This window comes from Zeugodacus cucurbitae, chromosome 5, assembly GCF_028554725.1.
Source record: "Zeugodacus cucurbitae isolate PBARC_wt_2022May chromosome 5, idZeuCucr1.2, whole genome shotgun sequence".
Lineage (NCBI taxonomy): Eukaryota > Metazoa > Arthropoda > Insecta > Diptera > Tephritidae > Zeugodacus > Zeugodacus cucurbitae.
Genome location: NC_071670.1, coordinates 212,506 through 237,174, shown reverse-complemented (window position 1 = coordinate 237,174; position 24,669 = coordinate 212,506). Strand labels below are relative to the sequence as shown.

General features: G+C 35.9%; 2 protein-coding genes across 14 annotated transcripts; one reads left to right on the top strand and one right to left on the bottom strand.

Annotated features, from left to right (window-relative positions):
- The first annotated feature begins 113 nt into the window (after positions 1-113).
- Positions 114-20,895, top strand: LOC105212721 (coiled-coil domain-containing protein CG32809). Of its 13 annotated transcripts, none has more exons than XM_054232502.1 (21): positions 114-265; positions 1,351-1,491; positions 1,875-1,925; positions 1,999-2,117; positions 2,197-2,226; positions 2,335-2,506; positions 2,584-2,930; positions 2,991-3,053; positions 8,687-8,777; positions 9,170-9,262; positions 9,557-9,671; positions 9,737-9,832; positions 11,137-11,300; positions 12,263-12,328; positions 12,826-12,909; positions 13,389-13,451; positions 13,723-14,185; positions 14,257-14,439; positions 14,496-14,589; positions 19,318-19,434; positions 19,497-20,895. In XM_054232502.1, exons 2-21 carry the CDS (start codon positions 1,389-1,391, stop codon positions 20,469-20,471), a joined length of 3,489 nt encoding a protein of 1,162 aa, XP_054088477.1. In that variant the 5' UTR covers positions 114-265; positions 1,351-1,388; the 3' UTR covers positions 20,472-20,895. The 13 variants fall into 13 exon arrangements, with proteins under 13 accessions (XP_054088477.1, XP_054088475.1, XP_054088476.1 ...); XM_054232500.1 differs by having other exon boundaries at positions 13,720-14,185; XM_054232501.1 differs by having other exon boundaries at positions 1,872-1,925.
- Positions 3,040-7,834, bottom strand: LOC105212720 (uncharacterized). The gene is made up of 6 exons (XM_011184894.3): positions 6,996-7,834; positions 6,752-6,899; positions 4,976-5,069; positions 4,722-4,842; positions 4,244-4,465; positions 3,040-4,170 (listed from the first exon to the last, which is right to left on the bottom strand). Exons 1-6 carry the CDS (start codon positions 7,365-7,367, stop codon positions 3,331-3,333), a joined length of 1,797 nt encoding a protein of 598 aa, XP_011183196.1. The 5' UTR covers positions 7,368-7,834; the 3' UTR covers positions 3,040-3,330.
- Positions 20,896-24,669: the final 3,774 nt, after the last annotated feature.

Genomic DNA, 24,669 nt, shown 5'->3' with positions numbered 1-24,669 from the left:
GTTTAATATACAAGGCGGGATCGTCATTATTTTCAATGCGCAGACGCGGAAATGAAATTTCCCAAATCCTGTGCATATTTAGGGCGGAAACTCTTTTATGATATACCAGAAATATTTGGCATTACAACGTATTGAACGGTTTTTAAAAGCGGTCACATTTTACGCTGCTCTAAAATATTTATAAATATTTGATAATTCCATCTTATTTGAGCCAAAAATAATATAAATGCTAAAAGAAGTGCAATATAACGTGAGATTTCAATAGGTGCGTAAAGAAACCATTACTCTATACGAGTAAAATGTATCGAGTGTGTCCGACAATTCAAAGTGCAGTGAACCACTTAAGTGCTTTAATTTCTTGATTTTGTTACCGATTGTGATTTATTTGTGAAATGTTAAAAGGTTAAAAACTGAAAAAAGATTTGATTACAATTACATATGCTCTTATATGAAATAAAAAAAAAGAATTAAAAAAGTAATGCGAAAGTAATTTTTATATGCGTCAATTAGAAATCGCCAGCAAAGCACATATATATGTATAAAACCAACAACGGCAGCTGAACCAGTAGCCCAAAGCAAATACAGCTTCCTTATTTCCTCTACAAGCTCCTCGTACTCCGCTTTCCAGGGTCAGCAAAATAGCTAAATGCTTGTCGTCACCAAAGAACAACATCCTCTTACCCTACCAATCAAAAGAAATAATTACCCTACCCAATAGTGTAAAGAAATTCAAGCCAGCAGAACAATTTGAGTACCACTGGTGGCTATGCACTTGACGCTAAATTACAACACACCATCTCAAATGCCTATGCAAGAAAACTAAAAATTTCCCTTTTGGTGAAAAATACCATCGTGCATGCTGTCTCAATACGAGCATTGACTCTGCATGCCGGCTAAATACATAATAGGTGTCGTGTGTGTTGACATCCCCTAGAACGACTCGTTCGGTGCTGCGTTGAATCATATTTTCAAACATAAACAAACAGAAATTTTGTGTGGGGATGGGTGGGACATGCGCAGCGCCTCTTTCAACATATTTGCACTAAGTATCTTCGGACTCTCTGTTTTCCTCTTGCAATATTTGCACTGCCCTTTAGACACTATTACGTACGTACGCTTTGCGGAAAAAAGCAAAAAGTTTGAAATATAAAATTCAAAAGGTCCTCGCTACAACGTTTGCGTTACGAAAATATTTGTTCAGCGTCTAATCAACTGCCTGGCTGTGCCAGTACTAGAGCACTGAGGTCCTTACTCACTTTCATAAATACACATACATACATATTTTAACATTGCTACACGTACTTGTTCAATGCTAATGCCAACATTTATACTTTCCGGTCCGCACTGCAGTTTTCGCTGCCCAACCAACACATTTCGATTGTCACACGATGCTGATACGTTGGAAGAGCAAAGATAAAAGTTCATCGAACCAGAGCAGCAGCAACAGCAGCAGCAGCTCATCAAAGAAAAAACGAAAAGGACGTGAAGGAGGTGGGTATGAGGGCAAATGTGAATATTTAAACAGTTCATGAAGCTAAATGCATACAACTAGTTTTAAGTATTTATACGACTATGTATGTACATATATACACGAGTTATTGGGGAATAGGCGTCAACGCTGATTGTTCACTTCCGTGTCGCAAGCTATGCAAAGACGTCCTTTGAAATCAATACAAACGACGATGTCGGCATTTATTTACTCATTACCACTACCTCAAACAATATAAATATTTTAGTATTGTCAATAGAACATTTTACAAAAAGTTCAAATTTTATTAAAATTAGTAAATCTTAACACAAGTATGGGGTATTTTAATGAAGGCGCAAACATGTTTTCACCCACTGCATTCATATTTACCCATTGTTTCCAGAAGAAGACTGGCAGAATGACGCCAAAACTGGGCGTATGCCGACCAACGAGCAAGGTAAGCTTTACCAAAATTTCACATCAAATATTTATGAGAAATATTAGCATATATGAAGTGCTTATTTTTACAGTTAATGATCATAGACGGGGTATGCGGCGAGACGATCCACGCCGGCACACACTTGGCGGCGATATGATATTGTATGCTGGTAATCAAGGACAGCAGCAGCAGCGCGCCATGGATCTAGAGGTGAGTTCGATAAATCAATACATGTGTATAAGACTAACAACAATATCAATCTTAATATATTTTTTCCAATCATACATAGATGAGTACGCGTGCACAGAAAAACAAAAAGGTATTTACAAGAGACAGTTTTGAATTAGAATATTTATACAAGTACCAAATTTTTTATGCGCAATGTATAATAAAACTGTTTCAATTACATTTTGTTATCTTATTTAAGAATAATGTGCCACGCGGATACACTCCTTTGAATCAAGGGCCTTTGTTTGACGATGATCCAGGCATTATGTCCGAGGTTGAAACGGCAAGCACTGGCTTTCGCCGTGGCAATAAACAACGGTCTTCGCTTCCGGTAGTTAGAACACCTTCGAAGACGTTGGAGCGTCCTTTAGGTATATTTTCCACACAAATTTCTTTATGCAAATATTTGCCTCCAAATTGCTAAGCTATCTTTTAATTTCACATGCAGGATTAGTATTTTTACAGTATCGGTCGGAAACTAAACGCGCTTTATTGCCTAACGAAATAACCTCAATTGATACGGTTCGAGCGCTTTTCGTGCGCTCCTTTCCACGACAACTAACAATGGCCTATCTGGAGGGTCCAAACGTTAAAATTTATATACATGATGCCAGCAAGGACATGTTTTATGAATTAGAGGATGTACGTTCGCATTTACGTGAAATTCGTGACCGCTCAGTATTGAGGCTTTTCGAGTCAACTGAAGTTGCTGCACCGCCACAAATTTTACCAGGTGGCCCAGGCGTACCTCAGCCACTCCCACAAGTTACACCTAATCATTGGGACCAAGATCAGGTGAATGAACCAAATAAGTGTTAATATTAGTAGTTTAAACCGCATTTTTTATTTCCGTAGAGCTATTTCAGCGAACCGGAATTTGATTCGGACTATAAACATCAACATATTCATAAATCAAAGGTGAGTTTTTATTAGCATATAATACAATATAAAATAAGTTTAAATAGGCATAGGTATATAACATACATATGTACATACATAAAATACAATATAAAAGAATATTTTCTAAAAATTAAACTAGTTAATGCAAGCACCACCGATAACGCCATCTGCGCAATCAGTCAAAGCTCGCAATTAAATGCGTTTTCAAATGCGTCAATATACAAAACAGCTGCAATCTCCCTAAGCGCTCATAAACCTGCTGACTAGTGCGGTCCCTCCTGCTCAGTCATGGTAATCAGAAATTACCACATCCGCCCACACTTAATCCTTTCAGGGTATTATCCATTTGCTCCTTGGCATCTTTCCAAGCAAATACAATAGCACCTTGGAACGGTTCCGCATCACAGGCGCTACACAACGCCATTACTGCCTTCACTTCTTCCTCAGCCGGTTCGCGATCATGTTCCTGAATCTCATCTTCGATGTTCATTTTCTGTGTCAAATCCTGTTTGAACTGCTGTCCACCAAAATCCGCGAGACCGTCGTATTTGAAACTATTACCGAATAACGGGTCATCTACAACACTTCCGTCCTCAAGCAATACTAAACCACGCTTTTGCAAATTCTTACTTGTTTCATCCATCGCCTGTCTCCGCCTCGGATTCACAGCTCGTTTTCGAACCACTTTTTGCCCAAATTGCGTATTGGTGTTGTTAGTTTTTGCCTGGCGCTTGAAGATAATTCGTGTCTCGGTTTCGTCTATAAACTGCACATTGGCTGGGTTATTCAGCGTACTGAATTCGCGTGTCGTTGAGCTGGTTTGCACAGTCTTTGGACGCAATGACAACGCCGCATTCGGCTGTCCGATATGCCCCAGTAACTGTTGCGACACCAACCGAGAGCCGGTATTGATTTGGCCGTTCACAAAGTTTGTATTGATGGTGACGGCTTGCTGCTGATCCGGCAGTGGGAATAGCGTGTTATCAGCGCCCTGCAATTGCTGCACCGCCTGCGCTGGTATGGCTGGTTGCGGCTGCATGAGTAATTGTTGCGGCTGTTGCGCGAGATTGAGACGCACTCGAGTTGGTATTTGTCCACTTGCAAGCAGACTGTGCATAGGCAATGGCCGGTTTATCTGGCAATTCAAAGGAGGAAAATATCCAATATGCTACTTGAACTGTATATTCATGTTAATAAATTCAACTCACAGCAGGGGGGGCTCTTGTTGTCGTCGACAATTCCTGTCCCTCATGATCGAAGTGGTGAACATGATGATGCTTGTGATCACGGTGCGCCTTACCCGCGCTCAGCGCAATATGATATATCTGTACCAAAGTGATCTCAAAGTGTAGGCCTTCGGATAAAATACCTGTTGGCGAAGGTCCGCCCGAAAAGAGTTTGCCTTTAGCAGGAATTGTATGACTAACCAACTACAAAAAATGATAATATATAGTAATAAATTTGCGGTGCAATTCCCATATATAGACCGACAAAGAGCATCGGACAAACTCATGGAGGACAGATAGTAAAACATCAGCATAAACAGTAATAGGATTAAGTTAAAATCCCTATATTATCACACCAATTTTCAATTTTCTGATCGGATGGAAATTATACTTTTCTTAACAAGGTAAAAACGCATTGATGATATTGATTCTGTTGATAATGTTCTGTCAACACACTCACCGCGTTGTTAAAACCACGTCCAATACGTTCCGACTTCACCCAGACTTGCCATTCACCAGTCTTCCCATTCCAAGACGAACACTGATGATGCCATTGACGTACACGTAATGGATAATTGAGCCTGCAATTAATCGTGGTGCAATTACAATTGCAAAACGGAGCGAAACAATCAATTAAAATGCATAACTTCACGAGTATACGTATGATACAATTTCATAACCTCAATGCAACCGTTAAACCTTTTATGTGCTTACCTATAAATCTGTTGCCCTTTTATGGCCATTGAAATAAAACTGGAATTTTGTGAGTTCGAAACCCAAAACTGAAACTCGCGCGGTTCATCCTTAACTGGTTTTTACGGATTAGAGTAGGTCAGTTGGTCAACGGGCGTCAGCAGCAATCGACCAAAGCGAAAAACATTTTCAAATATGAAATGAAAAAGGAAAATGCGAGCACTTGAATATTTGAAATTTGTCAGCACAATGGAGATGTATTCGATTAGACTTTATTGGGATCTTTTCGACATATTAGAAAATAATCGAGTCAATGAAATAGTCAACATTAGTTATTTGAGTTATCACGGTATTGCGAGCGTGAGCTTTAGCTTCCAATGGCTTTAAGCTTTGTTGTTTAGGCGTGTTTCCAATATAATTGCAATGGTAATGTTTGTGTAAGTAGCATAAATATCAATTCACATTTCCGGAGATGTACTTCAGCGCAATCTACTATATACTCGTATACGAGAGTGTATGGGACATCCATCATAACTAATCTGAAAACAATAACTGAAACTTGTTTGCGGAATTCCCACATACGCCGGCAATAGCGCGAAAATACAAGACTTGCAACGTGTTGTGATCGGATCCAATGCTAAGTCACAAGAGTTCATCAGCTCTGAGAAGCGGTTGAAAGTGAACCGGAAAAAGATATTGTGATGCTCAATAGCACATCTATACGTACGTTGTGATGTGCAATCCGTTGTTGAGTTACAGATTTATTACAGCCTCGCACGCACTTACGACTACAACACCGCACTACATGGCACAGGTCGCTGCCAACCATTCGCAATTGACACGTACTTAGTATTGCATTGTCACTTCTTGCTGAAAGTGATTTCACTTTTATTATGAGCGCAGTACCGATGTTATAATCCATCCTCCATTTGCCTCAATTACTTCTTTTATAGCTGGTCACCGAATGTCATTAAATTGTGTCATATGCTAAAACCTGTAGCTTCAATTATGTAACTTTGGCACAGACTCGAGATGTGTGGTACGTAAACCTAGTTTTGCTACAGCGTACGCCAGACGGAATCAATTATACTCGTACACGAATGACGTGCGTTATGTTGTGAGTTGCAGTATCGCGGCAGCGGACTTATGTTGGAAACGCCGTAGGCGCTGTAGATCGGCACGGCACCGTAGCTTTCGTGGTAACGTGTGGCCGCAACTTGTACTTTATTGTGTGGCGTTGTTTACGACCGAAGATAGCAGGAAGCTGGCTTCCTTTCACTTTTTATACATCTCATAATAACGGTTTATGTTGCATAACTTTCTTCTATTCAACAAATTCAGCGATATTCGTGGCGCTGTAACAGTTCAAATGTCATTGTTTCCTCCATTCAACATTTACATGCTGAATTAATGCCACGAATGTCTTAAACCGCGTACTGTACTTATTAGCCGCACCACTTAAAGTGTAAAATATAATGACGCATGAATGCACGCACTGAGTTTAGGTCGAGTCGACAAAGAGCCGCAAATATACAGTGTGCGTTTCCCTGGGGTCGGGGTGTGATAGTTGCAAACCTGTATCCACAACGAAATGGTGTCACGCCACACCCAACAAGCGCTCGCTCTCTAATAAACTTGTAATTGTACCGCAATTAACAATTAGAAAGATCCAAATATAAAATAGAAAATTGAACAATTTGACCAAAATCGGTCCATTCGAATTTTGCTTATCACTGCCGTGCAATTAACCCAATTAACATTTTGCCCAAGGCTTGTGACTTTTCGTTGATCACTTACCCGAATAGGTTAATAATACGTGATCCCCGCTGTGATTTGTGTATCGTGACCAGAAACAAATCGTGAATTGATTCAAGTCTGGTAAATCATTTTCGTATGCAACGGTACCATCGTGATTAAAGGCGAATTTTTTCACAGCGCAGTGATCCTATGCAAACAAAAACAAGAGAAAACACAAGTCACTATTGATGTATTAAAGATGTAAAAAAATCCAACTGTGGCATAGTAGGTTGCACCGATTTACCTCTCCATAATCACCACCGCCGAATAAATCGCGTTCATATTCAAATTCATCCGTTTCAAACTTAAGTCCCGAGTGTGATCCTGGAAGTGCTGTTAAAGGTGCGGATATGGCGATGGCATCGCTCACACCAGTTAGCACCTTGCTCGCGGACTTTTGAGGAAGTAAGGGCGACGTCGAATACTCGGAACTTTCAGCAGAAGTGCTGCCAAGAGTTATTGTTTTTGCGCTGGTCGCTGAACCGGGATGTGATTGTTGTAGATTATAGGAAGTGGTAATTGAACCACCCACTATAGGCTTCCAACCATAACTGAAGTAAACATTACATAGTATTCCTGTCACGAGGACCAAGACGTGTATCCAACTGCAATGCATTGCACGAACAAATTTCAATGTAAAATTGCCCACATAAATATTTACTATTGTATACACAAAATCACTATCGATCACTTTCGATCTCTTCCTTAACTTCCCGTCTTTTTTTCTCTTAATTTCTTTATTCACCACTTTTGTCGAAATTCACTTTCGTTTTTCAATTGAAATTTCGCCTGAGTTTTGTGTTCACTTTTATTTATCTATATCTTTGAGTTGACTACGCGAAGTCACACGTCTGCACGCGACGATGTCTCGAACTTTATTGGCAGTCAACTGTTGTGGTGGCACAAATGGAAGCGACTCTAGTCGGGCTGTGCGGCTGGGAGATGGAACGCGCGACGCCAACAAACTAGTTTGTAAGCACAACAAGCATGTTACTCGCAGCTCTGCCTATCCCCCCGATGTTCGAAGCTTTTGAATAGCTCGAACCACTAATCTGCAGCACAATCACCGCTAGTAATTTTCATTCATTCATCAAGCTGCGCATATCAAAAGCATTACATACACCAGCACAGCACTATGGTTGAACACTCAAGCCTTTGGCAGTGGATCTACAAGATAATTGCCAACGTGCAGCGATATAGATGGCACCTGTCTATCGACTGATTGTTTACACTTTTTATGCACTTCCAACTAGCGACAAAAAAGCGATTTACACACGCTGATGATACGGCAATGCAAGCAATCGCCCCAGACTCAAAAAAGACGGAAATTAGTTTGGAATGCTTTTAAGTGGACAGCTCAAGATAGTTTAGCAAAAAAACTTTGTATGACAGCATATTCACGTTGCTTTGACACTATTCCTACGAGTTTTATTAAACTACATGCATTTACATTCATATATTTTGTCAATGTGCATACATACAGAGCAATTTCAACGTATCTACTGACAGCCGTCTGGAAAACACCGTTTGAAAGTGAAATTGCAATGGAAATGCAAAGTCACAATCTGCAACTAACAATTGCCAATCGATCGTTGATATACTCGCATTGCGCGCCAAAACTGATTTACGTGATCGATAGTTTGAAAAATATGTCAGAAGAGAAAACACATGCACATACATACAACCGTACAATATAAAATACCGAAGATTTCTACTTGGCCGCTACCGTTAACGCAAATCATTCTCAAGTATAATCACAACAGCGACAAACGTTCAATTTAAATATAATTGCAATGACTCAATGAGTCAACGAGATTTATCGTGTTACCAAATATTTTTCCTACACACAAATTTACACTAGTAGAAATGTAGTTGAATCACGCTTACGACAATATATTAGCTCAACTAAATTTACGTAATAACCTTCGATTGCAGATTGGAAAACAGGCAGCACCGTATTATGTGGGCACCTCGCAGACATTACCGCGCGGCATGTACTCTTCAGATCGCACAAAAGTACCCATAGGTAAGTGAAATGTCTTAGATAGAATACACCGTATTTATATTCAATTCCTTCTTAAAGATATAAAACTGAATACGATAAGCATGCAAATGATATATATAATATACATATATGAACTGTAAATATCTGTGCTCTATTTTTTATACAATACAATCGTAATTTTTATTTCCTTTAGTAAATTCTCTATGTGTGTTCTATGTTTGTGATTACCGAGCTTTTGAATTCGTAATTTCATCTCACATCCATTTAATAGACCTCGCCCATACATTTGTATATATGTATTCGTATGTTGTTCTCTTCATTATCAATTCTTCATGCCTACTAATGACTACCGCTACCTCCCCTCAAACTCCATAACTGTACTATACTCTGTCCATGCATACATACATATGTAGGAGCGCCAGTGAAACCCTTGCGGGCGCACAACTCAAGAGGTAGCATGGAGCCATTATTTCCTTATACCCCGGATCAGTTATATAGCATCCCAGGTACATACTTTGCATTCATTGACATTCATTATTTCATTTATTATTTGGATTCGAAGAAAATGTGGTATGCTATTGATTCATTATTCTCGTACACGAACGCTAAATTCTCTTTCGATGCGTAAGAATTAGATATTTTGTATATCGTATATTGTGTAATAAACATAATTTAGTTTTCGTTATATTCTAAATTATGAAAATAAATTCATTTTTTCCACTTTGTATTCTAAATCGTGTGACACTACTAAATCTAATGAATAGCACGTCCGCAATATAACTTTTTGCTAAAAATTGCAGATGGTTACTCAAGTTCACCCGAACGCAGCACACGTGGCAACTACGAGGAACCTTATTACAGTCAATATGGTACTAGAGGACCTGTGGTCGCGCCAATCATCGATGAAGAGCAGGGGTTAGTACACAAAAATAAAAACCAATTTATGTTTTCAAATAATTTTTTTGTATATCCACCAACAGTGATGTGGGTCTTACTGAAGATCAGTATGCCGTATATGGAATGAAAGTGGGACCAGGCCGACTACCGAGACCAAATCAAATGTACGATTCGGCTAGGTGAGTAACAAAGAATATATAAAATTCTTAGTATAAAAGTGCAATTAAAAATATTAATAATTTGTGTGTCTAATAATAAGCCATGTACGCATGCGCTTCATTAGGCGTAGACTGCACTCTTCGGCGACTGCGTCGATAAATTTTTATTCTTTTAACTCCGCCATTTCCATTAGTCGTCATAGTACTTGCAACAGGGTGAAAGTAAGTTGTGCCTGTGTTTATGATTTAAGTTAAATGAATCAGTTTGCTAACATACTTCTTCCTACCTTTGCTCCTTATAGCTTGCACTATTAGACAAAGTAAATACCCTCCGAAGGACAGAAAAGCCAACGCCGTAATAGTAATATGAAATATCGTTTGCAATTTGGAAGGTTTTTCCTCTGGTTGCCAAGGATGGTGTTCATATCCACTTTAAATAAAATACCGTTTTATACTGAAAGCTTGTTTTCAGGTATTAAAACAGACAGCCCCTTCAATAGTTAAATTCGCTACCTTTGTCTATGCTAACTGACTAATTAAAGGAGCTGCCTGAAATACCTATCAACTGTATTCTGTTTTAATTCTGACCGTTTCTCTGTGGTTAACGGCAAGGCTTGTGGGCTCGCACAAGTGCTATTTCGATTGTTTTCATTAGACGAATCACAAACACCCATGTTGTTAACAGTTTTGTTGAATTCATTATTTGTGTTTGATTGAAAGTCTTCCTTCTCATGAGGTTCAGGCAATCTTTCCAATGAACGCTGAAGTCGCAATAATTCCGACATATTTAGTTCCATAAGACAATCAGCCAACATTTCTTTTTCTAGATTATCTGCAGATTTTTCCATAGTGTAGGACGCGCGTGTATGCAAAGTTTCCAGGCAACATAACAGGAACAGAAAAACTTTTTCGCGCAAAGAAAACATTTTGTTGCACCTCAACCGACACGAAACTATATGAGACTGCAGATACAAATTGTACTTGCTTGTCACGAATGTTGTGACAACTGGTAATGACTCTAAACTCTACTGTCACGGTCCAAAAACGATATTTTTAAGACCATGAAGATAAGCGAAACATTGAGGGAATGACTGAAGCAATATTTTAAGGAAGCGTACATTGTAAAGTTAGTTGACACCAAAGAAAAATGAAGTTCGTAACAAACACCACTCGGTTAAGCAGAGTGGAAAATTATTGCAGAGAGAGCATTATTAATTCTAATTATCACAAATATGGGAAATTATTACTCATTATCACATTTTACATATATATTTAGTTGCTTACAATGTAAATAAATATTTTTAATTTACAATTTGTGTAACTAGGCCTGAGGACTTGCATCGTATTCGTGTAGAGCACATGGAGCGCCAATTGGCCAATTTAACAGGTCTAGTACAGAAAGCGCTCGTAAATCAACAGCCTCAGATTACACCGATTCCCGTGCCAACCTTGGATCAAAACTATTTGGTTGTACCAACGCAGTGTCAAGGTATGTATGCTATTCAATCGCATACGAGTATCCGTAATTATCTGTCTGTTTGCATTCGTGCTGCTTACACAGACGAAATATCAATGCAAGACACATTGTACTTCGTTAACCCAATTGTCGAACGTTACAAGCGCACGCACTTGCAACTATCAATAACCCATTAACATTTACACCATCACCATCACTATCACCCTAGCTCACCGCCATCATCATCTCCACTAACATCAGTTTCACTTTAACGCATTGCTGTTTTTTGCAAGTAAAAAATCAATACCCACAAAATTACTTAGCCAATCGTGCGATCTTTTGTTATGCAAAATATATTGTTAAATTTTGTTAAAAAAAAAAAAATAATTCAAACAAAATGTTCATTTTATGTATGTGAGAAAGGTTTTTTATACAAAATAATTTAAAATGTATAAATGTTGCGCGCGTAGTAAAAGGTAAACAATCAAAATATTTAATGTACGAACATATACATATACACACAAAGATATATCATATATATGGATGTGTTAAAAAATTAACTAAAAAATAAATATGGACATAATTTTTAACATAAATGACAGCGTATAGCTTTTTACAATACACAGAATTGATTATCTAACGGCAGTTGTATTCTTTTGAATAGACGAGAGTATGGACATGTGGGAATAATAGTAGGTATTATGGACAGTGGACTTCATTGTTGAATATTTTGCATAGCTTATTTTATATGGGAAAGGTACGGCCTTTAGGTTAAAAAAACACGACCTTGACACAATAAAAACTTCACAACATTGAAAAATATACATTTGCACAGAATTTGGTACCTTACTCATTTCCATACGAGGATACGAAATGTAATAATTAATTACTATGCGCCCACACATAATAATACCATATCGTTGAATTATCCCAATTAGCCAATAATACAAATTTAATATTGAACGGCCTATATTTTTTACAACCATTTCATGTAGCTAACGGGTCGGGAAATGATTTGTATATAAGAGAAAAAGCACCGAAGTTAGGGAAGAGCTCATGCCGTAAGTTTTACCGCAATGGATACAAATTAAAGAGAAATCTATTAACCTGCATGCTTAATTGTTCAACTAACTATGTTTAATCTCAACAAATTAGGAGTATTTGTACAGGTCAACAAGTGGCAAGTAGTGATAATTGCAATGTAATAAATCATATACATTTACATAAATACAAATACATATGGTATTCAATTTCCTTTTTGTCTCCAAATACATTTAACTTTAAATTCAATAAAGTCATGCGTTTAATCGAATTAAATTCATTAGTAAATTGTTCTCTCTTATAAAAGTAAATCAAACTACTTAATTTTTCATGGTACAAGTGCTCCTAATATCAAGGCGAATTTTTAACTTTTTGAGTGCATGTTTAATAAATTAGTTAGTTCAAATAATCAATTATACACCTTTTAGTATTTAGCGTTGTGAATATAAATTAATAAATTAATTTAACAAGTTACCACGCTTTGGGGTTTTTCTAATGGCATTCATTTGTTTTTCAGAGAAATCAGTGTCGTTTGAAAAGTCAGTTTCCTTTAGTGACGACATACAAGGAATACCCAAATCTCATAGTCCTCAACACGCTGGTAATTAATTCTCTTCGCTGATTTTCTTGCTGTTTCTTGTTGTGCATTTAAATTCATTATATCCATTTTATAGTTAATTACCTGCATGTACTACATAGATACCTGATTGAGTAATCGACATTCTCACCTTTGAAAGCATGTAAATCTTCAAATTACTTATATGAAATATTAGGTATACAATTTTGCTTATATACCAACAAAAATATATCCCCCATTTTCAAAATTTTCATAAAAATACAATACATATGTATGCATTTATTATTGCTGAACATTTCTTGCATGCGTAGCATTTCATCTATGTATTTGTACCCATTTCTCCGGGGTTCATTCATACATAGTACTATGTAGAAATCTTCATTGTCACAACTGCGGCGAAAATTTTGTAATATGCTATTCTTATTCCACACATATGAACACTGTTATCACCAATACTCTGGTGCGGCCGACATAATGTTTTACGACTCAAACTTAACTAAAAGCCGATAACAAACCAACAAAGCCAGCAATCAAATCGTCGACTTTACCACGCACATCTTCCCAGGGTAAGTACACTTGCACTATTATTCGCTACTTCTTCGCTGAATCTAAGTGCTGATCAGCTGACACTTAACACAAAAAATCCTTAGCTATTCACAAACACATACGCAAATGTTTAAAAGCTTAATGTTTAAAACACTGCCATAATGTGCTTGACCTCGCACAAGAACAAACACAACTACTAATGTTTAGTAACGTACATATACATATGTATACACATAGTTAAAACCATATTAGTGTGTTGACCTTTCGTCTGTATTTATCTTGTCGCAGCAGAGAGAGACCGCCTTAAACCGCCGCCACCGCCGAAGCCATTGGTTTTGGCTCAGACGCACCAAACCTATCGCGCTGATATCGCGCTTGCCCCAGAGGTCTACAATCACTTGCGAGGACTACAGAAGAAAGCCAAGGACCTTCGCATGGAGGTGCGCACACTGCGTCGCCTCTCTCAAGCACAAGCAGTCGCAGTGCGCGAAGACATCAAAGGCACTTTTATGCGCATACGTGCCACACTACTGGCCAGTAGTGGTTCATTTTGGGGCAGCCATCAGGGTGATCAAGATGCCACACGAATCTCGCGCGAAGAAGAACTCTACAAACAGGAAGTGGTCAGACTGGAAAAAGACCTTAGCGATTTGGAGGCGTCTGTGGAGACACTCCGTGGCGAAGTAATCAATCGGCGTACACGAGTCAACATGACCGCTGTGGAGGATATGGCATTGGTACTCAGCAGAGCCAGGTAAACGAAACAAAAGCAAAAACAAAATATAAACTTATCTAAAAATGCTTAAAACTCGTTTATTTATATAGCAAAACCGTTGCGGAATTAAAGATGAAATTTCCTGCACTCTCCAACGGACTACGTTGCATGCTATCGAGCGAAATGGAACGTGTGGTACGGGAAGAAAAATTTCTAAAGGAAGAACCTGACCGGCTTGAGTCGGCCTTAAGGCGTTGTAAAAAACTGACTGGTACATTGGTGACATTGAAAAGGTATGCATTTTGTTGGTCACAAAGTTATATCCAAATAACTCTCCCCCTCTTTACAGACTGGCCAGCGTACAAGAGCAACGATTGCCCCCTAACGAACCGCAAATCAACGAAGAGCCGCCACGTTCGGCCGAGATCTCCAATGCAGACAAAGTAAGTTCTCTTATAAGACCTTAAATGTATTAACAAATTCAATAATTTTATAATACGCCACGAGAGCTTCGAAATTATCGCATATTCCCCGATATGTACATATGTAGGCACATTACAAGCAAATGAAAATGTAAAAAATGTAATTTCCCTGCAAAATCTGAAATATCTTCTGTTTTCAGGGATCTGTCGGGAAATATTCGATCAGTTCCGAGTTCGAATGATTATTTTCTTCGTTCGAATTTTAACCAGCTAGAATGACACTCTGCGACAAACTGTATATACTTAAAATATTACAAACTTTCAATAATATTTCAGTTAAATAACGGACAGTTTGTCGAATAGTGCAATTCTATTGGCAGAAATTTGATCTAAAAATTTAAATTAAACAACATAATTATAATGTGAAATAGGTAGCATTGTCTAACAAGAAAAATATAATTTTAATAAAATATCAGATTATTCATTCAATTGCCTACTACCATTTGACTATTGCATTCATTATAACCGACTTCAAATTCGCATTAGAATTTGATTACTTCTACTTTTGATTTTAATTTCACTTTCATTTCGGTTCAATTTAACATATTCGTTTACTTTACTTCGCTAAATCATCTTGCAAATATTGCAAACAAATTTTGATTTATTTTGGTATATGAAACCGTTGAGTAAATAGTAGTTGAAACGTTTCCCGAAATACTACAAAATGCTATAATAACTAGTTTTGTGTGTAAATAAATTATATTTAATTATATTTTAGTTGAATACGAAATCATATTATGAATGGCATAAATATATCGATTTGAGTTCGTTGAAATTTGTTTTGCAATTGGCTGTTTGCTTACATACTTAGTTGAAGTATTTGTATTTTGAGTTGGAAATTGATTTGAATATTGATCTTCAAAAACGCTGAAATGGACAGTCCCAATCCTCATTCTGATGCTAAACTCCCCTCGTTGGAAAATATTTACAAAGAAATTATAACAGAAACATTGCCAAAATGGCAAATAACACAAAGCTAGTTCGCAACAAAAATCAAGCACCAAACATATCGATCTAGCTTTTGGCCTCCTCATCTCCTCAGAATATGCTAACGTACAATTTAATCCGGCAACGCACAAATCAATTATATTTACATACAATTGTATTTTAACTCGCATTTGAAGAGCACAGTATAAGCTTCTTTCAAATCTATACACCGATGTACCTGAGCAATTCAATTGGAAAATGTTGTACATATTACCTTCAACCTGAGTAAATTCTATGTTAGATTTATGTCTATTGAAGTCAATGAAAGCTTCACAGCCTTGCCGGAAAGGCCTTCACATGCGCTTTTTATGCATACATTAAATGTTGATTTTCGGATTAAAAGTAACTAGAAATTGTAAATCAATTACAAATTGCAAAATACCGTTCCATTAGTGATGTTTGTTGCGCTTACATACTTCTTTAGTTGTTGTTGGTTTAAGAAACGCTTCACCGATTCACTTCACGCCTAACAAACACTTACTACATGCAAGCATTGCATTACAAAACATCCAACTTTTGGACTTTTTACACCTGTTCTTTTTTTCTATTATTTTTGCATTCAAAAATTATTCAATGAATATCGCTAATCGAATTCGATATTACAATAAAATTGCTGCCAGCGTCCCAATCGAATAGTTACGAATCGGTGTGAGGTGGCTGAATATTGTGATGAGTGGACGTCGGCGGATTGCAACCGAGATAAAAAGTAAATCTTTAACATTGAAAATTAGCTTTAACATAAAAAATACATTAACTATTGGCCAAAATTATTTAACAACAAAAAGCCTTTGCGCATAATTATGTATGTACATCAGCAGCAGCAAAGCACTCCTGTCATTGTAAATATATACATACATACATATATACATACCTATGTGCTTATGTAATTACTTCGTTTGTTTTTTTAGATTTGTGCATTTTGCGCAATATGTTTTATGTACGTATGTATGTATATGATTATACAAGTACATAAGTGCATAAATAGATATGTATGGTTCCGTCTTTGCTGCGTCGCGTTGAACATCAATTGGACTGCATCCACAAACGACAAAATTATTAAGAAATATTTTATTTAATTGATCAAAGTAGAAGACTTCACGTTTTAAGTCTTGTAACTGTCAAACATGAAAAACAGTTCGTTTATCGTCGTTACATAATTAATTATTTAAAATCAACAATACCAATGTGGTCTTGTTTTCTTCTTGTTCTTCTTTGTATACCATAGTTTAACTGGCGATGGAGTTCTAACTTCAAAGAGGCAATCACTGAGTAATAATCGCATTTTTCTATTCATAACAATTACAATTTCTTGTATGACTATTTTTCTATCACTAGTGATCCTTTTACGCTTGATAAAACCTAAACTTCAGAGACAAATTCTAAATTAAAAAATCTAAATCTAAACAAAATCAAAAGTGAATAATCAACAATCAAAATCCCAATATTTTAAATTCTATAAACAAAACAAATGTTAAATGAAATACAATTGAAGTTAAATAGAAAACTGATATACTGTGTTAAATACTAAATACATAAATAGGTTGATGTTACAATAATGTAAAATAATATTTCTTTTAATAACAAAGCTTGTTAATCATTCATATTTAATTTTCACTTATACTTTTCAAGTACAATACTTCTTTGATTTCTTTTTCAATTCAACGATTGTGTGCAAAATCTAAAATTATACTTTTTAATGTATGTTTAGCTTCACAATAACTCCCGTTATTACTATTTTGCGTATTTATTCCAAATACAGAATATCTTTTCCTTTTCACATTTCATATATGTTCTTTACTCTTTTCTGTCGCATAAATATTTAACACATTTGTTGCCTCTTTTTCACATTGATGTCAAAATCGAATATTTGTGTTAATTATATAAAACTTTCATTGTATTTGGTTTTGGTCTTTTTTAACACATTAATGAAACATCATCATATGTAATCATCACATACTGTAGTGTAATCTAAATTGCTATTATTCATGATTCGCCACATAGAAACCTCTGTCTCATTGCATCCAATAACTTCTAACATACCAGTATATGTACCACATTTTTGCTAAGTGCCACATGTCCGCAAAACTTTATGTGCTTAAGTGTACATATTTACTACAAGAAGTTTCCCCATTTACCAAAAGTCTCCTATTCTCATGTCATCACAAAAACAATATATATATTTATATACATATACGCATATATATAGGTATATATATATTCGTGTTTGGACATTTTTAAACTGGATAGTTGCAGTAACATCCACAAAGAGTAAGATTTGTTGAAGCCGGATATATTCTTAAAATTAAAACTAGAATGTATGCCATGTATGGTAGATGTATGTACATGAAGGAACCGATCTTTTATGATGCACTTAAAGGATCTTCAAAGGGCGATAACTTAATGTTACTAAAAATATGACCCATCTGTCCCTCCAGAGAACAAGAAGTTGTGTAATAAACGCGTAAATAAAAAAGCTTAAAGCATTCCGATAGAGAGGTATATAAACATAAGTAATCAAATACATATATGTATGTGAAAAAGTCTGACTGAGCTTTAAAATTATACTTATTTTAACGGGCCCGTGAAAGATCATTTGAAGCTCAAGAATTTTTTTAAATGAAACTTATCTATCGAAAATCGAATTTATACTTATTGAAATCATCCAATCATTCAGATACTTCACACCACTCTGCGTAAAGCGGAGCATTTTATGCAGTTGACAAATTAAAAATTAAAATATTGACGGCAATGGGTCTTAATAAAATGTCTAAAATGTCTAAAATGTATGTATTAGTTAACTGCCAATCGGTGAAGTATTCTTAGGGCAACAGGTACACGCAACGTGATCAGTTATATTTTATAACTCAATTGCTGGGGTGTAAAATTTAATACGCAATAACAACACCTAACATTCATTTTTACTTGCCGGGCATCAATCGAATCGCGAACGTATTTGAAACCCCTCCCGTTCACTTATTCTGGTGTTCTGTTTTTCAATTGCGCAAACGAACAATGCAGTCCATTACCGAATTGGTAGTGTAAGGTTTTCTTTTTTTTCGATTAAATTTACTTATTTTAACTTTTGATCTTTGCTTTTAATTTATTAATCGGCTTGCATGTAGAAATTATTTAAACGCTTCACATGCTTATCGTAGTATATTGATGTTTGTTGATTTTCGATTGAATTTCTATCGATGTTAGAAGTTTTTTTTGTGAACGTATAAGGTAAAATGTAAATACTTTTGCTTTATTAAGCGATGTACAAACATGCATTACAACAAATATAATATATTATATATTTTTAATTTTATGTTGTTGCCCTTAATTGGCATTGCATTCTACGAATGTATGCACATATATTAATATGATTTTGAAAAATATTTGGAGATGTCGCATTTATTTTAGATACATTAATAAGCTTATGCATGTCTGTATGTATGTATATACATAATAATTCTCACAATAAATATATTAACTCGTTTTTACTTTATAACAGATTTTCTAATTTAATAGATGTACATATCTATTACAGCCACTATATATGTATACTCTTACATTCACTATCACTACAGACACTCAGTATTTTGAATGTTTGTTAAATGTACTTTCTGGTATAAAAATATAGTCATATTCATCTTTTGTATATGTCTATTGTATATTTTCCACGTTGCTGTTAATATTATTGTCAATTTATTTATTTAGCCAATCCCAACACCCAGGATGGGGTCGTTCGCTATCAGCGGGGGACCCGAAAACGCACTCGATGCTCTGCTAGACGAATTGCAGACCTTTTCGAAACCACTCTCACAGAATAATGAGGTTAGTATTAAACTGGTATGCTTTAAATAGATAGCCTAAAACAATTATTATATATTTAACAGGTACGCCCCGATGATTCAACGTCTGATGAAAGTTCACAAGCTCTACAAAGCACAGTCACTACACAAATATCCCAAGCACGTCTATATATCCAAACTACCGATACAAGCATCATTCCAATTCAATCGCAACCCATTTCCACCGCAGTCACCAACATTGTCAATACTTTGCCACATAAGCAAAGTAATCATATCGCCAATGAAAGCATTGGAAATGCAACTAATGTAACCTCTCTAATGGTACATACCAACGTTGGCAGTCTTCGGCGTCTCCATTCATATCCCAGTGGGTCAGATACAGACATATCGCCACCACAGAATGTGCGTGCGGTGACTACTAAGCCACCAGTCCCTGAACGCACCGCCGATTTGATAACGAAAGTGACCAACAAACGTATACCGCCACCACCCCCACCACGAACTAGCTCCCGCAGTCCCTTGGCCAGCCCCACAAACCCGAATGTACCACACCAGTTACCAACAGTTAGCGAAACCGACGTCTTGGGCAACAAATCAGATAGCGGCGGGGGTAGTGGCAATTCCAGCGGTAACGAGTCGGCAAACGACCACGTCCAAAGGCAAGTGGCTTTGGAAATGCGTCATCAGGAATTGCTCAAAAAGCAGAAACTCTTACAGGAACAATATCAACGCTTGCAGCAAATGACTAAGATTCCCGGTGTGGAAATGAGCACCACAGATAGCTCAATTCAACTACAGAAAACCAGCAGCGACTCTAATATACAGCAAAAGATCAACGTACACCAGACACCAATAACCAATGTGGGAGAAAAGGCACAAGATAATGGCATGTCAGGAATGGAGAAGAGTGATAATGCAAAACAAGTCACCAATGTAATTGGATTAAATCCAGAAATGCTGGGAAATTTGGGTGGTGCTGGCAACGATAAGAGCAGCAAAAGTGTTGGCAGCGCCAGCGTCTCTACTACGAAGCAGCTCTATGAGACAGAAATACTCTAACATAAACCAGTAATCATGGTGGAATGGCAAGAAACTGAAATCGATATTTGAGTAAAGGATAAAAAGCACAAACACACATGACGCACCGGAGCACAGGTTTTACTTGGAACACGCTTACCGCTGACAACAGGCAACTGGCAAACGTTGTTGTAATTAACGCACAGAAAACATTCACCGCACTATATTGCAATAAGACAACGATTAACATTAACGGATAAAAAGAGAGCGTAAAATTAAATTATATGTAAAAGCGTTCTTTCAAAAGGCACTAGTATCTGTATAAATATGTGGTAATTGTACTGGTTGGTAAATAACTTGCTGATAATGTTAATTTATAATATGAAATTTCGTAAACTACTAACGAAATTTGACGATGAGCGTATTCGCGGTTATAGCGGCCTCTTGCGAGCAAAAATTTCTCAGATCTATAGTGAACTTTATGAGAGCTTATGTTCCAAGTTAAATTTGAAATGCATTCATTGTTGTTAAGTTACAGAACTGAGTAAGGAAGCTGAAATTATACCGCAAATTAGCTTGTTCGAGTTTAGAGTAAAAAAGCTACAACTTTGGAAACTAGCAAGAAGCAACCTGCTTTAAAAATATCACTCCCAATAATACGACACAAACTCACTATCATTAAGCAGACAACACGCACTTAAAATAAAAAAAGCTTAATCAAAGCTTAATGTCAAACACTATCTGCAACAATACTCGATATACGTTTACAACTCATTAGTTCTAATAGTTCCAGCGATAATCCATATCAGCAAATGGCTTTCACTCTGCGCTGAATGCTATCGAATGATTCATATTTATTTCTTAAGTTCGGTACAGTGCTCTCAGAGTCACCACACTTTTTCACACATCACACACTTTTATAAATATGGATACGAGTATGTACACAAGTGCATATTTCAATTATCTGGTCTTAGTTTTAGGATATAAGCTGTTGTACTCGTAGTCTAGGATACAGTACTGCGTAAAGCTTTAGGTTTAGAAATAGTTGCTACACTTACATAATTTATTTTAGTACTCATTTGAGTAGTCATTCATTAAATATAAATATGAATATGAAGAAATATACAAACAGACATGCATAAGGTGTGGAATATATTGCTATGTCTAGTATATATACATACATATGTATGTATGTAAAATTGGTGACCATAGATCGAAGAGAATCGAATCGAAATCGGAACGAAAAGACATTATGTCTGCTTAAATGAAATTTAGAAGGCATTTATTTTGCCTAGTTGTTATTTAGTTAATATTTTAAAATTGCTAGTTATAAATGGTTGAATATATAAATTAAATTATTTGCACTTACAATATATACAAACATTACGAACAGTGGAATGGTCCTACAAGTCCTCGATAACAATATTTAAACAAGTATACATATATAACAATCAAATCATAGAAAATCCCCAATTTGCAATGCAAATTGAACTAATTAACCGACAAATGTATGTATGACTATGAGATGTTATTTGTTGTAATGCACTTGAAATTCGCAATTTTATCATTATAAAATGTTAGATTTTTAGTGCGTACGTATATACATACATACAGTAATTCATATCCATGTATTTGTTTTTGTTGAATGTTCATAAATACTCTACGTAATAAATATGTATGCGTTAATGCTTTAGCCCTTTTGTTAACCAATAGTCATAATTCACCTTATCCGATAATTATATGTATGAATGTATGAATTTACATAATATGTACTTGTACTTGTGTGTAACTAACATGCAAATGATTATATTAAATTAGTAATTGTACTAGCATAAAATGGCAAAGATCAAGCAAGAAGTAGAAAATAGATGAAATAAAATTCAACTGCCTGTACTAAAGCTCAATACTAAGTAAATATGTAAGATCTCTGTGAGAGTGGGTGTGTGGCAAAAATGTGCAGGCAGTAGCCCAATAAGTTAACCATATACACATAATAAAAAGTAATCCCTAGCATATTGATGAAAAAGTCATGCCAATTACGCATTTCACTTGATAAATGTTTTGTTGAATTGGCAAGGAAAGTGAGACTGATAGTTTTATGTACATTACACGCATTCAAAAAAATAAACCAACAAACGAACTATAGTATTTCGAATATTTATGAATACCAAATCCAACATTGAAACGAAATGAAAATATTATATTATCATTTTTAGTTAAACAAAAAGCGAGGCGGCAATAATTTGATTGAAAATACTACGTATACATATATAAAACGACAAAACATTATGTTTCAAGCACACGTAACTATTCCCAAACAGTTTAAAATTCACACTACATATTTCTTTAACTTGTGATTTTCAAATAAACTATTGCCCGCGCCAATAACGTAAGCGTCAAATCAAAGCATAACTTTAGCAAATATGAGTAAAATAAAACCTAATCAAAGAAATAAAGTAATTGAATATTAACCCTATTACACACGCCATTCCATTCAGCAGTCTCTATGTCATTACAAATTCAGAATAAATTAAGAAAGACAAGCAAGACATGCATACTCTCACATACGTATGTATAGTTAATAAGGAAGATTATTGTTTTTGCCATACTGAATACTCAAGTTGTCTCTACAATTTTGAACATCAAGTCACATTTATGCAAAAGTAAATTTTAAAATATATGTGGTAAATTACAACAATATTTTACATTATCGATGTTTCATAATCAGGATCAGGAGTATTCACGTGGATATTTAGTAAGAATCAAGTCATCTCAGAAGTACTTATGTACGTATGTATGTACATACTTGACTGCATACAGAGATATACATAGTAAACACATATTTGTTTGGCTAAGAGCACTAAACATATATACATATGTGAAATTAACTAAATACTGCAAGTACTTACAATTTTTCTTCATAATAAAATTCGTGAATAAAATCGTAAAAAAAAGAGTGTGAACAATTTTTTGGTTTCGGGCATAAAATACTCGTATGCACAGTATAAAAATAAATGTTTTAATAAAATGTACATACTGATGTATTTACTGAACAGCTGGCTCTAACACATTTCGCTTTTCCGATATACACTGCATCTTTATCCCTCGTGAAAATTTTCCGCAATACTCATTTGGTCAGCCACCGCATAACTTCGATTATTGTTTATGGCATATGATAAATTAGGGCATCTTTAAGACCATGGTGCTGCGTATTGGCGCGTTCTCAAGCCTCTTTCCAATAAATTTCAGAACAATTGTCCAATTTTTCACAAAACAAAAACTAACAACACACACAATTACAAGATTGGAAAATAAAAACCTTAATGAAAAAATGTCGGATGATTAAAGGTGATGTAATGTGCGAAAGAATTCCGCAATGTTTACACAATGAAAAAAGAAATGTAAGAGCGGTAAAGAAAGGAAAGGTGCCAGCACAAATGAAAGAACAAACATATCGAATGTTAGCACAGTTATTGCAATTCGAGGCAAATAGAAATGGCTACAATATGAAAGTGAGAAAAGAAAGCTGGCAAACAGTCCCATGTCAATGAAATAAAATTTAATGAATTGTGAGCGCCGATTGAGCAGATGTTCGGTTAATCTTAAGCAATTGTATAGTGGATTTTTATCGATTCTTACACTCGTTCGTCTAAAGGAATGTACGTACAAATACATACATACAAGTACACATCTATGACGAGCATAATTCTTGTACCGGAGATAATTACTTGCTTTCAAATAAAAAACTATCCTACCGTAATCACACACATACAAAGATGTTAGTATGTATATGCGTGGTTTTAAACTAGAAGCAAATTTGATAATTCGTTATGGATTTGAAGTATTTTTCTTAATCACACCTTTAGAAATTTGTATTGCAAATACTTAAAGGAGCGGTTTATCGAATACATACATATGCATAGCAGCTAACACAACATATGCGAAGGTATTTCATAAATTGCTAGAACAATCAATGTTGAGTAGTTTTAGCTGATCACAGTAATTTCAAATGAAAATGTGGACCTGAATCAAAACTATGTCAATGAGTCTATGCTCCCATCATTCCCCACATATAGTATTTGCTTTCAACTCTACAATTCTCACCCTTATTATTGCAGACAAAGTCTTCATGTTATTTACCGGAGACTTTCTTGCTCTCTTCAAAAATGAGTAGAGTTTGAAAAGGTGGTGATCGAAAGGAAAACGCAGACAGTGCTGCTATGCGCATAGCAATCCAGTT